This window comes from Echinops telfairi, unplaced genomic scaffold, assembly GCF_000313985.2.
Source record: "Echinops telfairi isolate 266 unplaced genomic scaffold, ASM31398v2 ScPeMD7_25;HRSCAF=90, whole genome shotgun sequence".
NCBI classification, from domain to species: Eukaryota; Metazoa; Chordata; class Mammalia; order Afrosoricida; family Tenrecidae; genus Echinops; species Echinops telfairi.
The window spans coordinates 869,528-884,222 of NW_022103922.1; the positions used below are offsets into that span (position 1 = coordinate 869,528).

Genomic DNA, 14,695 nt, shown 5'->3' on the forward strand with positions numbered 1-14,695 from the left:
GGAAGCCGACGCGCGCAATGCGGGAGAAGGCGCGGTGCACCGGGCCGCTGTCGCGGCAGAACTGCAGCACGTGGCGACACACGCTGCCCACGCGACCGTACACGCAGCGCGCCTTGTGCGCGTCCCAGTCCTCGCGGCGGCACAGGCGCGAGCAGTAGTACGTGTAGCAGCTGTGGCAGGACTTGAAGTAGAGGCAGGCGTTGAACATGGTCTCCGTGCGCCGGCAGCGCGCGTTCGAGCAGGTCATGAGGTCGTCCTCGTCCGCGCTGGGCTCTGGCGACGCGTCTGCAGCCTCCCCCGACCCAGCCTGGTCCTCGCCGCTCCCGGCGGAGGCAGGAGGTGAACGCGGCGGCGCCAGCGCGGGGCCCGCGGGTCGCAGGTCCAGCACGCGCCGGAGCTGGCCGCCCGGACTTTCATCCGCGCGCTCGGCGGCCGGCCCCGCCGCGGGCCTGGAGTCGATGACCAGGTCTGTGATCAGCTCGTCCAGCTGCTCTAGGCTGCGCTGGCGGCCGGGGGCAGGGCCGTCGGCGGCCGGGGGCGGGGGCGGCCGCTTTCGGCCCCCGGGCACCTCCCAGGCCCGGGCTGACGGACGCTCCGCGTTGCGCAGGTCGTTGTCGGTGATGGTGATCTCGGGGGTGACGTACCAGGCGCGGCCCAGGCCCTCCCCAGCACGGCCTTTCTCGGACAGCGACGTCTCGGACAGCGACAGCGCCGCGTAGCGCCGGGGCGAGGTGGACAAGTTGACGACGACAGGCGGGCGCCGGCCTTCGGGAGATGTGGCGTGCGGCTCTCGCCCCAGCAGGTTCTCATAGCTGCGGCCTCGGCCCAACGGGTCGTCCCGGCGAGGAGCAGGCGCTAAAATGTTGTCCCAGGAGCGCGAGTAGTGGCGGCTATCAGTGACCAGTCGGGGTGGGCTGGTGCCCGTGCCGCCATGCCAAGAAGCGAGCAGGGGCTCGGCGTCCGGGGGTGGGGCCACCTGCAGGGTGCGGTAAGGCCGCGGTCCCCAGTCGCCCCAGGCTGGGCTGCCTCTCGGGTAAGGGTAGGTCCGAGTCAGGACGTCCCGGTCCCGGTACCGCCCCCACTCCTCCATGCGGAAGGGGCGGGTAGCGGGGCGGGCCAGGGGCTCCTCCGCGGCTACATAGCGCGGTCCATAGGTGTGGGGCGCCTCGCCATAGTAGGAGCGGGAGGGTGGCTCCTGGACCGGGAAGGAGTGAAGGTCCCCCGAGTAGTACCCGCCCACGTGCCGCGGGCTGGGGCCCGGCGGCTCCTCGGACGGGTATGGTCTGGGGCAGTAGCCGTCGAAGGGCGGGCCTGGGCTGACCGTAAAGCCGCTGGGGTAGCCCTCCGGCTCCTCCGTGTAGAAGAACTGCGTGGGGCCGGGCGGGGTGGCGAAGGCCAGGCTGCGGCGCTCGGCGTAGTCCCGGGGTCCGGGTAGGGGCCCATCGTAGTACAGTGCTCTGGGGTCGGCACAGTACGAGTCGCTGGGCGTGGGCGTGCGGGACAACGTCACATGCCGAGGGGGGCCGGGCACAGGCAGGCCGTGCAGCTGCGGGGCGCCGCGGGCCCAGAGCGCAGCGTCCGCGGGCCCAGAGGACCTCGGGCCCCGAGCAGCGTGCTGCAACACCGCGTCGTCCGGCTTGATGTCCAGACGGCAGCGGACGTGCGGGGCGGGCCCTGGGGGCAGCTCTGGTGGTGGGCAGCGGCCGGCGGCGGCGCAGAGGGGTGCAATGCGGCCCGGGCCTCCCCGCTGAGGCTGCAGCTTGATGGGGTGCAGCTCGTTGGCAAGCGCGCGCAGCGCGGGGTAGGCAGGTTCCCGGCGCGGAGACACCTCAGTCCGCGGTGCCCGTTGGGCGTCCCTGCCCCGCCGCGTCAGCACTGGGGGGGAGGCGGGCGCGGCCGGGGCCAGGCCCGGGGGCGCGCGAGGCGCGCTCTTGGAGCGAGCGCGGCGCCGCGTCTCTCCGTCTCGGGGCCGGGGCCGAGGTGCTGCGGGCTCGGGGCGTGGCGGCTCCGGGCGCCCGCGCGCTCCGTGGCCCTCCATGGCCGGCCCGTCCAGCGCCTCCAGGAAATCGAAGCTGCGGCAGTGGCGCTTGTTGAAAGGCACGGGCGCTGCTGGCCGGGCCATGGGGCGTTCACATGTCGGCCGTCGCGTTGCGGGGTCCGGGGCCGCCACCTTGATGTCTTGGTACACGGTTGACACCAGCAGGTCTGGCGGGTCCGTGCGGGTCATCTTAAAGGAGGTCCCCAGGCTGGCGGCTCCAGCTCACTCAGCCTGGCAGGGCTTCCACCCTGCGGAGAAGGGGTAGCTCAGGGACCCCGCCGCAGCCACCAGCTACCCTCGTGTTGAACCGGCTTACCTGGGATGCAGTGGGGGCAGCAGCCCCGCCTGTGGGCCGTGGCCTCGAGCGCCGATTCCATGCCGCCTTGAGTGGCACCTGCGGGAGCAACCCAGCCGTCTGGTCACCCAACCCCCCACCCCAACAGCACCTAAAAGAATTAAAAGCTCCTCCCCATTCCAGGCCCCAGCTCGGCGACTGGGGGGAAGGCAGCCTCAGCGATGTCACTGCCTGGGTCTCTGCAGGGAGCTCCTCCCAGGACCCCCTACCCGTTAGCAGGGAGCATGGCCCCAGAGCGCAGTGGGTGTGGGCAGCCGCTCCCAGGACTTGGTGAAATGCAAGCGTCCCTCACCTTGGGCGGATTAAACAGACCCTCCCCCTGGGGCTGTGAGGCGGCTGCACCCGGCGACGCGCCCCCCGGGAGGAACCGAAGAGTCCAGACTGCAGCCCTGGAGGCTGTCCCACCCGCGGTCTGCAAGCACTCGGGCCCCTCAAGCTCCATGTCTTCGGAAGGAAGCTTCCTGGACGCCACTAGCATGGTTAAGGCCGGCACGACAACCCCGCTCCCCGCAGACACCCCACAGCGCGCGCGCGCACCCGCAGCCTGGCAGCGCGACACTGGACCGGCTGCAAGACCACGTGGGATCGATGTGAGCCACGCTGATAACCGCCGCTCTCCTGGGGCACAGGGGAGCACAGCTTCCGCGGCTCGGAACCTGAGGGGGGGCAGGGGAAGCCAGGCGAGCCCCTCCCCCATGGCTCCTCGGAGAAGGCCCACCTCCAGTGGCGCCAGGCAGCACCATGGAAACCGCGCATCCGCGGCCCCCACGCTGCGGCCTGGATCGGTGGCTCCTGTCATCAGGCCACTGTCCGATGACACTGCGACCCCTCTGAGGTCCCTGAGGCTCAGGAGAGGGCGGGGGCGCCACAGTGCGCCTGCGCCTCGGGCTAGGCGGTTTGTCCGAACGGTCACCTGGCTCCCATCCGGGAGGAGACGCGATGCCCCCCGAAACCGGCTAAGGCCGGGATCGGAACGCAGAAGGCCGCCCCCTTCCTGGCAGGACCTTTTGTGGCGGTGGCGATGGGGGGCGGGGTTCATTAGGTCAGCCCTCAGGGGCCCGCAGGGTACAGGGGATTCTGGTGGACTGGGCCTCCGGTCACAACCCGCCCCCAACTTTGTGCCGTGCGGGCAAGACCATCCTTTCCGTCCCCCTCCCCCTAAGCGCCAAGCCGGGCCAGAATCAGGGTTGGTGATGGGGAGGCTCCGCCCCAGGTGCTTGTCGGCTGCGGCAGTCAGCAACTGGACACGGTGACAGCCCCTCCCCAAGGTTGGCCAGCCCCCTCCGGGGTTTTAGGCTTTCCCGAGCGCTTGCTCGGCCGGCCCTCACCACGGCCCAGGCCCAGTTTCAGCGGGAACCCGCCCGCTGTCGCCGGGGGAGGGGACTCCATCCTTGCAGCCAAGGACGAACCTGGCCCATGACGGCGGGTCGCATGCCCCCTGGCCCCTACCTGGCGCTGCTCCGTCGCCAGAACCTCAGTGGGCTGCGCAGCCCCCAACCTGGCACCACCGCGTCCCCGGCGCCGGCAGAAGCTTCGAGGCAGCAGCGCCGCTTGCCGGCCGGCCGGCCGCTCAGTGCTGCCCCCGGCGGCTACGGCGGAAGCTGCACTTAAAGGGGCAGAGCTCATCTAGAGCCCGCTGAAACTAGGCCTGACCCTGGGGCTACTGAGCCCCACCGGGCTTAGCTCCAGGACACCACCAGAGGGGGGCAGGTGGCTGTCTGAGGTTGAGTGTCCAGAATTGTTCTTCCGGCTCAGCCCCGAAATGAGCAGATGGACAGTCCCTGACTGCCGGTCCCTTCCCAGGACCCATTTGCCTGGGCCAGGGGTGCCAAGAGCTCAGCAGACCAGCCAGGGCCAGATGGCTACACGGCCTTGGCTCAGTGGAGGGCTGCCACTGCCTGGGCCTTCTTGTCAACCTCATGGTGGCATTCTGTGGCAGGTCTCCCAGCCCCTCCCAACAAGCCCCTGACCCCCTGGATGGCCTGCCTTCAAAGGGTTCTTCCACCTGGGTCCTGGCTGGCTTTCTTCCGCTCTTGGCTCTCAGCTTGTGGCCCAGGAAGGTGAGGGTGTGACAGGGCAGGAGGGTCTGGCAGTGCCCACATGGCCTGGTATAGCTCTGGTTCATTGTGGAAGCCCCTTGGAACCTGTTCCCTTGGCAACCGTGGAGGTGGTGGGAAGGGCAGGGTATATGCCCAGGTAGGAACAGGTAAGTGGCCAGGGTGTGGGTGAGGTCTGCCCCTGTCCAGGAAGTGCACCAGGCCTGAGGCCACACTACCAGCAGTACAGTGGGAGTGGTGGTGGGGGTCTGGCTGCTGCCCAATGGTGAGACCACAGTCCTGGTCCAAGGCACACCCCCTGCCCCCCCAGTGCTGTCCATAGCGTAAAGAGCAGTAAAGTGGCCCCCCTGGCGTAATGGAGGTACTGGGCTGTCTCCTGCGACCACACGCACACACACCAACTCCCCCTGGCGCTGTGAGTGCCCCTGGCTGGCTGTGAATCAGGGCAGAGAGAAGACAGGATTCCAGCTGAAACAGGAGCGCTTTATGGCCGAGGGCACATCTGCGGCTGATGACAGAGCCTCAGCCCCGCTGGCCTGGCCACCTGCCCGGCACACCAGGAAGATTTGGGTTCCCTGCGGCTCAACCTGGCAGGCACTGGGGGAGACTTGCCACAGGGCCCCCATGTGGTGGAAGAGGTGCCATCACATGCCAGGGGTGGGGACTGTGAGCGGGGCTGGGGGCAGGCACCCCTGTAAACAGACCCGCAGGTCCCTCTCAGTCACATCCCTGAGAAACGCTGAGGGCCCCAGGGCCGTCCCGCTGCCTCGCCCCCACCTCCTGTAGGGTGGCCACTGCAGCCACCTAGAGTTCCTCGTAGTCCCCGCCCCCGGGGTGCTGGCTGCCAGGGGCCCCACCCCCCAGGAAGGCCTCCAGCTCATCAGTGGCCTCCTTCCTGCTGCGTGGTGCCTTCTTCTTCTTCTTCTCGGCCCTGCCCTCGTCCTTGTCCTTGCCCTTCTTGTGTCTGCTCCTCCTCTTCTCTGCTTTCTCCTCCTCCTGGGCGGGCTGGGCACGGGACAGTCAGCAGGGCTGCAGGCCCCGCCCAATGCCCTGCACACACACCCCACCAGCCCTCAAGCCCTGGGCGGCAGCCAGTCTACCTCCTTGCTCCTCCTCTTCTTCTTCTTCTTCTCTCGGGAGGGGGCCTTGCTGCCCTGGTCTGCAGAGAACACAGGCCTGTATCCCTGTGGGACACTAGGGGGGCTGCCTCGACCCCCCACACTTCAGGGCCACTGTTCCCTCCGCACTTCTCTAGGACAGGGGCCAGGGCACCCATGTGTGCAGTGGCTGACCACCCCTGCCAGGGGAACTCAGAGACTCAAGGTGACACCTTGGGGCACTGTGGACTGAGTCTGCGCATCCACCCCTATGGGCACCAGGCGGCCCCGTGAGCGTGGCTGAGGAGCAGTCAGGGTGGGCCTTGATGGCCTGGGGCAGCAGGCTGCGCCTGGGGAAGGGGTACAGCTCACAGGGGTGCTGACCCACCTTCATCGCTGCTGTCCCTGGAGCCCGGCTCCCCGAGGCCCAGGCCAAAGAGGTCGGTGTCGTTCTCAGGTCTGAAGGGGGGTGCAGGGGGCCGAGGGGGCCGGGCTGGGGGAGTGTCCTCATCCGTCAGGTCAGAGAGGTCCTCTCGGACTGGGAACTGGCTCTGGGAGGGGGTAGCAGGAGGTGGGAGTCACGGGCCAAAGCCCCCGCCTCCGGGCTTCATCGTGTGCCCTCCGGGTCTAGGGGCCTGCCCACACGTGCCTCAGCCTCCACACGTTTTTCTGCCCACACTTGCTGTCAGACAGCCCCTCACCACTTTCCGGGGTGTGTTAGACTCATCGCTCTCAAAGTCCGGGTCATCCATGAGGAAGGACAGCATCTGGGTGGCCACAGGTCCCTCAGGGTCACTCTCTGACGACGCTGCTCGCTCGGCCTTGGCTCCCTCAGGCTCGCAGGGGGCAGCTGTGGTCCTGGATGCCGGCCCTCCGAGGACAGCCTTCCCCTCGCCCTGTGTCTCTGGCCTCTGAGGCTCCTGGGCTGGTGAGGGGCCCACCTGGGCCTGGGGCTTTGGAGGCTTCTGGGAGGGCCTGTGGAGATAAGGTGGGTGAGGGCCTTGAGACAGGGCCCCCCCCCCAATGGCACACGCCTGCTCAGCACTCCCAGGGTCTCCACCTGGAGCCACTTCCTGGCCCCTGCCACACACACCATTTCATCTCTGGCTGCAGGCATGTCTGAGGGACCAGTCCTGTGGCCTCCTCCTCACTGGACAGGGTGACATTCTGGCTGGGAAGGGGGTCGGCGCACGGCGGGGCTCTGTCTTCCAGGTCCACGTCATCTTGAAAACCGGTCACCAGAGGGTTGCCACCCAGGGCCTCCCCGTCACTGCACAGGGCAGGGATGAGGTCAGAGGGGGACTCCATCCCTGTCCCTGGACTTGATGCCACCCTGTAGCCAGGGTGACAGGGCTAAGTTAGGGCTCTACACCAGGGTGGGATGAGGCAGAGCCGCCTGGGGTCTGGAGCCAGGGGCTCTGAGTGGTGACGGGGAGCCTGTGGTGGGGGGTCCTGGACAGCTGTGTTGGGAACAGGTGAGATGCCTGGGAACCACAGGCTAGGCTGTACCAGGAGAGCATGGCCTGCCCAGGGGTGGGCTGGAAAGAGTGGAGATCCCCCTCACAGACAAGTCTTCCCAGGAGACACTGGGCACAGCCAACTTCTGTCACGCCGCCCCTGGGCCGCAGTACCAGGTGGTGGAGGCCACACCTGCAGTCTCTGCAGGATCCCACAGCCCCCACCTGTCGCTCTCCTGCTGGGGGCGCTTGGTCCTCTTCTCCTCTGGTGGGGGGGCAGCATCCTCCAGGAAGCTGCGGTCCAGGCTGTCTTCAGGAACAAAGTCCTCCACCTTGGATGCCTTGGCCAGGGCCTCTGTGGCCAGGGACGGCTCTGCAGACAGACATAGGGCTCCCTAGGTGCCTTCCCTGATTGGGCAATTGGGAGGGGGAGGGTGGCGGCATAGCAGCCTGGGCCAGCCTACCTGGGGCAGGGGGCGCCGGCTCAGCAGCAGGTGAGGTCCCAAACAGGCGTGAGATGATGCTGCGGCGAGGGGCCGGGGCCGGGGCCTGGGCCGGAGCAGTGGCAGGGGGCATGGAGGCTGGGGCCTGTGGGGACAGGGCCTCTGCCCCCAAGGACAGGGGTGGCGGGGGTGGGCTGGGGGCAGGGGCTGGTGGTGGTGGTGGGGCGGGCTGGGGTGTGCTGGGGCTGGAGCTGCTGGGGGAGGCAGCACCCACAGGGACGACGGGCGACTGGGATCCGGAGGCTGGGCTCTGCCCGTTGGCCATGTGGCCTCGGCCTCGGGCCTCCATCATCTCCAAGAAGCTGAGGACAGAGGGCACGAGTGAGCATGCCATGCAGGGCCCAGCCCTGCCACAGCCCGAGGACACCCTTGTTTGGCACAGGGCCGGGAGGCAGCTTATGAACAGTCTGCAATGAGCACCCACAGCACAACCTGGAAGTGCATGGTGGCTCCTTCCCGCCCTCAGTCGGCAGCCTCCTGGGGTCGCTGCCTGGGTGGAGGGAGCCGTGTGCCACTTGCAGGCGGTGCCTACAAGGCCAGGTCACCATAGGCCAGCTGCTGGCAGGACAGGCTGATGCTTGGCCTTGGGGTGCACAGCCCCTCCAGTGCCAACCCCCCACCCCCACCCCAAGGCACCAGAACATGAAGTGACAGGAGAGTCACCTTCCAAGGTCCATTCTGCCCAGAGGTCTCCTGATCACAGTGGGCTCTCCCTGGCATACTGAGGCCCCGCTGACATGGGGTACACCCAGGAGGAACCTGGAAGGGGGGCAGCTGTGCCAGGCCCAGGGGGCCCAGAGGCACAGGCTAGATGCCTGCAGCACTGAGCCATGCTCAGCCCTCTAGCTCACACGACATGGCAGCCCTGGGTAGCTGGCCAGCCAGGGACAGTGACTGGGGGCGGGGTTGTGAGCATTCCCCAGGGGGTACTGCTCTGGTCTCCTGGCCTCTCAGTGCATTAACAATGCAGGCTGCTGGGAGGAATCAAGGGCCGTACCCTTCCTGAGAGGGTTTGCTGGGCAGAGTCCCAAACCTCACCCGGCTTCCCGAGCATGGCTCATGGTCAGCTCACAGGCCTGACAGGCGCCCGTGCAGACCATGTGTGGGGGCAAGCACGTACATCTCATAGTTCTGGTCCTCGGTCTCCTGCTGCACCTGCAGCTCCTCTAGCGTGGCGTCAATGTCCAGCTGGTTGGTCTCCAGCTGCCGCAGCAGGGTCTCCCTCTGAGGTGTGGGAAACAGAAGGATTTCTCCCAAGTTGTCTCCCCCAAATATATGCCAGACTTAGCTGCTTACGAATGACTATACACTTGGAGGTCATCAAGAATAGATCAGGGGTCATTCTCCCTAAGAGCTATCAGCCATCTAGACCAAGCAGACACCACTGTTTATCCCACAACAAGTAGGGCCCACTCCCTTCTGATGAGGATAGTAGTTGTCTGTTTCCTTGTAGGAGACACCAGAGAGGTCAAACCCGCCCAAGGATGACCAAGGTTAGGCCGCCATCATGAATCTAGGGTCCGCCCATCTTGTCACATGTGTACCCCTAGTCCCTCCCATTCCTATGGGCACACCCCTAGCTCATCCCTTCCTGTTACGCTTATGCCTGTCATACATCCCCTTCCTACGATGTGTATGCCTATTGTACTGCCCCTTCCTGTGATGTGTGGTTACCTGTAATCATGTCCCCCTAATGAGAGATAAACCTTGGTTAACAATAAAGTGGGGACTCTCCTGCTCTCATGGCCGGGCTCCCCCCACGAGGACCACCAAGCGGGCTGAGGTGAGCATGCTACCATGATTTGTGTCTGACTCCATTATTCCAATCTCGATGACTTTACTATAATCTTTACTTATTATCACTTTACAGTTGAGCCTATCAGACCTGTGATGATTTGTGGGGGACCCCCCTTCGCCCCACACTGAGGGAGGGAGGGAGGGGCAGGGTCTGAGCGGCCAGGCTTGCCCAGGCCCATGATTCCCCATCACCCAGGCAGTCAGGGCTTCAGTGAGGTGAACACTGCTGAAGAAGCTCTCGTGCCTCCTGAGGGTCTCTAGACCCCAGAAATGCCACCCCCCTTCTTCCCCCCATAAGTAGGGCACCTTCATGCCAGGTGCTTCAAATCAGAATTCAACCAGGCACTGCCCACTGTGACTAGTCACTGTCTCCTCCTGGAGACAGCTGGACCCTGGAATGTGTGGCATGATCAGGGGTGGTGTGTGTACGGGGTGTGTGTATAGTTTCCTGGAGACTGCTGCCACCTGCCCAGCCTCAGGCCCAGCATGCCCAAGGGCTGGCCTGGCCTGAACCTGCTGGCTTGGGCCCGAGTATGGCTGCTCAATCTCCCAATGGGTTCTCACAAGTCCCATGGCTGCAGGGACATGCCCTCTATCTGCCCTGCCCCATAATGGTACTCAACACCCATCACCCAGCAAACATTCCCAGCACGCACTTACAGCAGTTAAGGTGATGGGTCAGGAAAGGGTTAAAGAAAACCGCTCAGGTAAGCTGGGGGGGAGGGGGATGTGCTCCCACTGGGAGGGGCTCTCAGAGCTGTGACACTGGCCCCTGGGAATGGCCACAAGGCTGCCTGGGCAGACTGCTCTGCAGGCACTGATGGGTGTGGGCAGCGCCCTGTCCCACCTCTGGGCCGGGCAGGCAGGAGCCCTTCAGAGGGCGGCAGCCCAGCGAGAGCCTCCCACCTGCAGTCTCCTGACAAAGGGCCTGGGCCCGCTCACCTGCAGTTGCAGGAAGGGGATGTTGAAGAACTTGTGCAGATACTTCAGGCCAAAGCTGTTCTTCATGGAAGACTCCGCGTAGCGGAAGTAGGAGGAGCCTGGGGGCCTGGGTGAGAGTGGTGAGCACAAAGCGTTGAGCCCAGCGCCCCCCACCCCAGGGCGCAGGTCACGGGCGGGCTGCCTCACTCACCTGTCCAAGTGGTCGATGAGGTCACGCACGTCGTCAGGCAGGATGACGCGGTGCTCGCCCATGTCACGGTGGTTCCCCAGCACGCACACAGGCACGTGGGTGGGCACCTTGGGCAGCTCACGCAGAATGTAGTGGAAGGTCCTACAGGCAGGCACAGGCTGTGTGAGGTCTCGCCCATGGCCAGCTCCCTGGCACCTGCTCCTTGGTGGGGGGCTGCCCAGGGCACTGGACTGGGGCAGTGCTGGCAAGTGGGGGAGCATGGTGAGGGGCCGGGGTCCCTTGCCCCAGGAGGCCTCCTGCAGTGTAGCCCTGCTGACCCATCCCCAGCAGGTCTGGCCCTGGGGTAAGGGTCTCACTGGCCCGGCTGAGCCCTCGCCCCAGGAAGCTGCCCTGGTCCCCCAGGCACCACCTGGATGCCCACAAGGCCAGGCCAGTCTGTCTCGCTGCTGCAGGCCTCTCAGGCAGCTCCTGCCCAGCACCTGGGCCCTGGCCCTCTGCTTGCCGCATGCCTCGCCTTCCCTGGGTGTCAAGGTGCTCTTAAGCATCTTGACTACTGTGACCTGAGACAAGTCGTCGGTGACGTCTGCTGCATGGACCTCAGCTGGTCGTTCCCAGGGCTACCTTCCTTCTCTGTGCCTGGGGGCGGGGAGCACACGCATGACCACAGCTGGCTGTGGTGAGGCCCTGGGAAGCTGGAACAGGGTGTTCTTGACCCTGTGCTGACTGCGTGGTCCTTTGATGGGTGTCCTCCTAGTGAATGGGGTGCCCAGCACCCCACACCCTCCCTGGCCATGCCCCTGCGGGAGTTTGTGCCAGCCGTACCACTGCTTGGTGATGTCAAACATCATGACCACGCCATTGCAGTTCTTGTACACGTCCAGGAACTCTGCATCCAGTGCCAGCTCAGAGTCCGCCTAGGGAGGGAGGGAGCAGGCAGGGAAGACTGACTGACAAGCCCGACTAGATGCACTACCTGAAAACTGGTGGAGGAGGGGTGTGTTGGAGAAACAGGGGGAGACTACGAGTATAGAGCAGTGCTGTCAGCTACGCCCAGGCACCCCCCCGCCCAGCCCAGCCTATCCTCGGGGTCCCGGCCTCCTGTCTCTGGGCCGGCAACCCTGGGGCCCACGTACCTCTTGAGGGTCGTTCTCCATTTTCAGGCCTTCACCCCGCTTTTTGCATTTCCCTTATGAGAAGACAAACCAGTGTGGGAGAAGCGCTGGCCCCCAGGAATGCCCGGCCTTCACTGCTCCAGCATGGGGCCCCCTGGGCAGCCGGTCCTCTGGACACCTAGATCAGGGGGCCAGGCGAGCACCCTGCCCTGACCTCTCCTCTGCCCCCCCCACCCCTCAGGACCGTGAAGCAGGGAGTCTGGCTGCGTCCTTGACCCCGTGGGGCCCAGGAGAAACCGAGATCCAAATGGGCAGGGTCTTCAGCTCTGGAAACGTGGTGGCCCCCAAGTGCACACACTCCCCTGCATATCCTGCCCAGCCAACGTGCACATGCGCCCCATGCACAACACCCCTCCCCAGCCCCCCATCGTCCCAGGACAGAGTCTTCACCAGAAGGAGCCAGCTGGGCCCGCAACCCGCCCCTCCCTCAGGAACCTGAGTGCCTCCAAGTCTGATCCCCAAGGCCGCAGCTAGCTGGGGCAAGGAAGCGTGTGGTAAAGGGTCCCCCATTCAGGTGTCTGCTCCTTGGAGGAAGCAGCCTGAGGCCCTGAAGTGGGGCAGCATGCTGCGCAGCCCCCATGTGTCAGGTGCTGGAGGTTTGGGCTGGGGGTGGGGCTCACTCCCACACACGTGCACACATACACGCCTGCTGAGAGTAGGCGGGACCTGGCCGTCCAGAGCTGCCTAAATCCCAGGGCAGCCGCAGTGGGCGGTGCTCCTCGGGGCCAGCGTCTTCCGTAGGTCGGGCACTGCTCTCGACCCAGGTCTCGCCTCCCAAGGGGTGGGAGTGAGGGGTTGGTGACCCAGGTAGCAAGCACCACTGAGCGGGTGTGCTGTAGGGGTCACGGCACTGCACGCACACACACACGCACACACACACAGCAGCGTGGCGCAGAGCCACGTGCAGCGCTCACCCCTCGTGTCACTGAGGAGGAGCTTGTGGCCTGGGAGCAAGGGGACAGAGCAAGAGGTCAGGAGGCCCCAGCCGCCTGGCCACCACAGCCTCACAGACCTTATCCGCCCCGCTGCCAGCACAGTCCACGCCAGCCCCTCCTGCAGCCAGGGACGGGGTGGGGGTGGGGTGTTCTGGCTCTGGGTGATGCTGGGGAATGGAGACAGACCCAGGCTCCAGGTCCTAGAGGACGGCACCCCGCGAGGGCAGGGTGAGCGTGCGACCCAGTCGGAGGACACTCACCTTTGTCCACCACGTCCCAGACCTCCACCTTCACAATGTCGTCTGTGGCTGCAATGGAAAGCGCTTCTGAGGGTGCCCCAGGAGGTCCCACCTGCCCCCACCCCTGGCCAGGCAGCGGCCCCTCGCTCACTCTTGTAGTTCCAGTGGATGCTGGTGACCTGGATCTCCTGCGTGGGGATGTACTCCTCCAGGAAGGGCTTCCCCTGCAGCCGGTGCCACAGCGCCGTCTTGCCCGTGTTCCTGTCCCCCCGGATGACGATCTTCACTGTGCAGAGAGCAGACAGGAAAGCTGAGGGATTCAACCCTGGCCAGTGCCCAGCAATGTCAACAGACCACCAGGGCCATAGATCCTCGGCTCCGCCCCTCCCGGCTACACCCCACCCCTGCTAAGGCATCATTGCTCCGACCCAAAGCGATCTAGATTCAAATCTGACCACAATTCCAATAGCCCTTCTTAGAGAAATGGAGAAGCCTGCTCTGCCAGTGCCTGCTGTCCCTGTTCAGAAACCCAACAAGTTGTCTGCTCCCAAGCTCCTGCTGCTCCCCGTCCAGATAAACCAACAAGTACATGCTGCTCCTCTGCCACCAAGCCCTGGGGGTCCAGTTCCTGTAGACAGCCTGCTGGATACCTGTCCAGCTGCACCGAGCAGGCTCTGCCGTCTTCCTTGGCACCAGGCTCCCTTTCCCACCCCCTCCCTCCTTCCTTTCTTCCTCGGAGCTGAAGGCCCGCAGTCCATGTTGCCACACACTGCCCACAGCCTCTATGCTGTCCCCAGTGTGTAGTCTAAGTCCTACGAGCGCCCCATTGGCCCAGCTTTCAGCTTGAGCCTGCTGACTGGCTGGATGCTGTGGCAGTTACACCATCTGTTGTCATTTGTTTCCGCCTGGTCTCAAACCAGGGACCTTTTGCGTGCTAGGCGAACGTGATAACCACTACACTACAGAAACCTCATCTGTTGTCATTTTTGAGACTTAAGAGTTAAGGAGTGTAGATGAGCCTGTCAATCAGGTGGCAGCTTGATGACCTCATTTGGTGGCGCTAAGGAGATAAATAGCTCCCTGGAGGCTGGACACACATGCACTCCCTGCGAGACATTCTTGTTGAGACCCAAGGAGCTCCGCTAGCGCCCTGGAGCTGGAGGAGCTGGAGGAGCCACGTGGAGACCCCTGTCAGTGCTGAGATGCTTCCACCCCACTGGATCCACACGACTTTCCACCCACGGGCCTGTGATCTTTCTTCCTGCATTCGGCATCATTGCACGCGCTGCATGAGTCTGAAGAAGAATTTACAGACTGGTAACGGACATGCAGGATTTACAGACTTAACCTGGACTGGGGTGTCTTAACATGTAATTGCTCTTTGATATAAAGTTCTCTCTTATACACACAAGTAGTCCTAGATTTGTTTTAGTCCACCTGGACTGACCCAGCTGCTAACACACAAAGGATCCTGCATAGCTCACGCATGCATTCCCCCCAGCCCCCGGTGGAGGGGCCTCTTTCCGAACTCTCTCTGCTCCAGAGGACCCGTCTGTCGTACCTGAGCTTCCTTGCTCTGTGAGCACCTTCCTTGTCCAAAGCCCTGTTCCTGTGGGCACAGTGGTAGGGTTCTACAAGCTCCTGCCCCTCCCAGAGACCACCGCCCCTTTGGTTAACTGCTTGGGTGCCTGCTGACTGACGGGCTTCCACACAGAGCTCTGGGTGGCTACTTCTCCCCACCCAGCATGTCCTCCCAGGGCATCAAGTACAGCGCTGGCTGTGGATGAATGCCCTAGTATTCATGCAATCACCCCTCCTTTCTGAGGCCTTAGCACTTCCCCGATGTAGAAATCCTCATTTTGCCTTGCTGAGTTTTCCTTTGTATCCCCGCAGCCTAGCTGACCAGCTGGGGC

At 64.6% G+C, this 14,695-nt stretch overlaps 2 protein-coding genes and 1 non-coding gene across 4 annotated transcripts in view; all 3 read right to left on the reverse strand.

Moving 5' to 3' along the window:
- Nucleotides 1–4,823, reverse strand: part of AJM1 (apical junction component 1 homolog) — a 6,970-nt gene extending 2,147 nt beyond the window's left edge. The window contains exons 1-3 of the mRNA XM_045289346.1: nt 3,843–4,823; nt 2,355–2,432; nt 7–2,286 (exon numbers count right to left, since the gene is read on the reverse strand). Coding sequence (XP_045145281.1) covers nt 7–2,227 — 2,221 coding nt within the window. The 5' untranslated portion in view covers nt 2,228–2,286; nt 2,355–2,432; nt 3,843–4,823. The remainder of the gene's footprint in view (nt 1–6; nt 2,287–2,354; nt 2,433–3,842) is intronic.
- Nucleotides 4,824–4,919: 96 nt separating this feature from the next.
- The window catches only part of LOC101652665 (coiled-coil domain-containing protein 183), a 19,759-nt gene continuing 9,983 nt past the window's right edge, over nt 4,920–14,695 (reverse strand). Inside the window, exons 10-24 of one of the 2 annotated variants that reach the window (XM_045289104.1) lie at nt 12,934–13,068; nt 12,804–12,851; nt 12,523–12,552; nt 11,570–11,622; nt 11,259–11,350; nt 10,437–10,577; nt 10,247–10,352; nt 8,628–8,731; nt 7,469–7,809; nt 7,230–7,377; nt 6,641–6,817; nt 6,249–6,522; nt 5,936–6,098; nt 5,551–5,609; nt 4,920–5,455 (exon numbers count right to left, since the gene is read on the reverse strand). In XM_045289104.1, coding sequence (XP_045145039.1) covers nt 5,255–5,455; nt 5,551–5,609; nt 5,936–6,098; nt 6,249–6,522; nt 6,641–6,817; nt 7,230–7,377; nt 7,469–7,809; nt 8,628–8,731; nt 10,247–10,352; nt 10,437–10,577; nt 11,259–11,350; nt 11,570–11,622; nt 12,523–12,552; nt 12,804–12,851; nt 12,934–13,068 — 2,072 coding nt within the window. In that variant the 3' untranslated portion in view covers nt 4,920–5,254. The remainder of the gene's footprint in view (nt 5,456–5,550; nt 5,610–5,935; nt 6,099–6,248; nt 6,523–6,640; nt 6,818–7,229; nt 7,378–7,468; nt 7,810–8,627; nt 8,732–10,246; nt 10,353–10,436; nt 10,578–11,258; nt 11,351–11,569; nt 11,623–12,522; nt 12,553–12,803; nt 12,852–12,933; nt 13,069–14,695) is intronic. The other variant, XM_045289105.1, reaches the window with a different exon arrangement.
- TRNAA-AGC lies at nt 13,679–13,751 on the reverse strand. The gene has a single exon. It is a non-coding gene; the product is annotated as a tRNA-Ala (tRNA).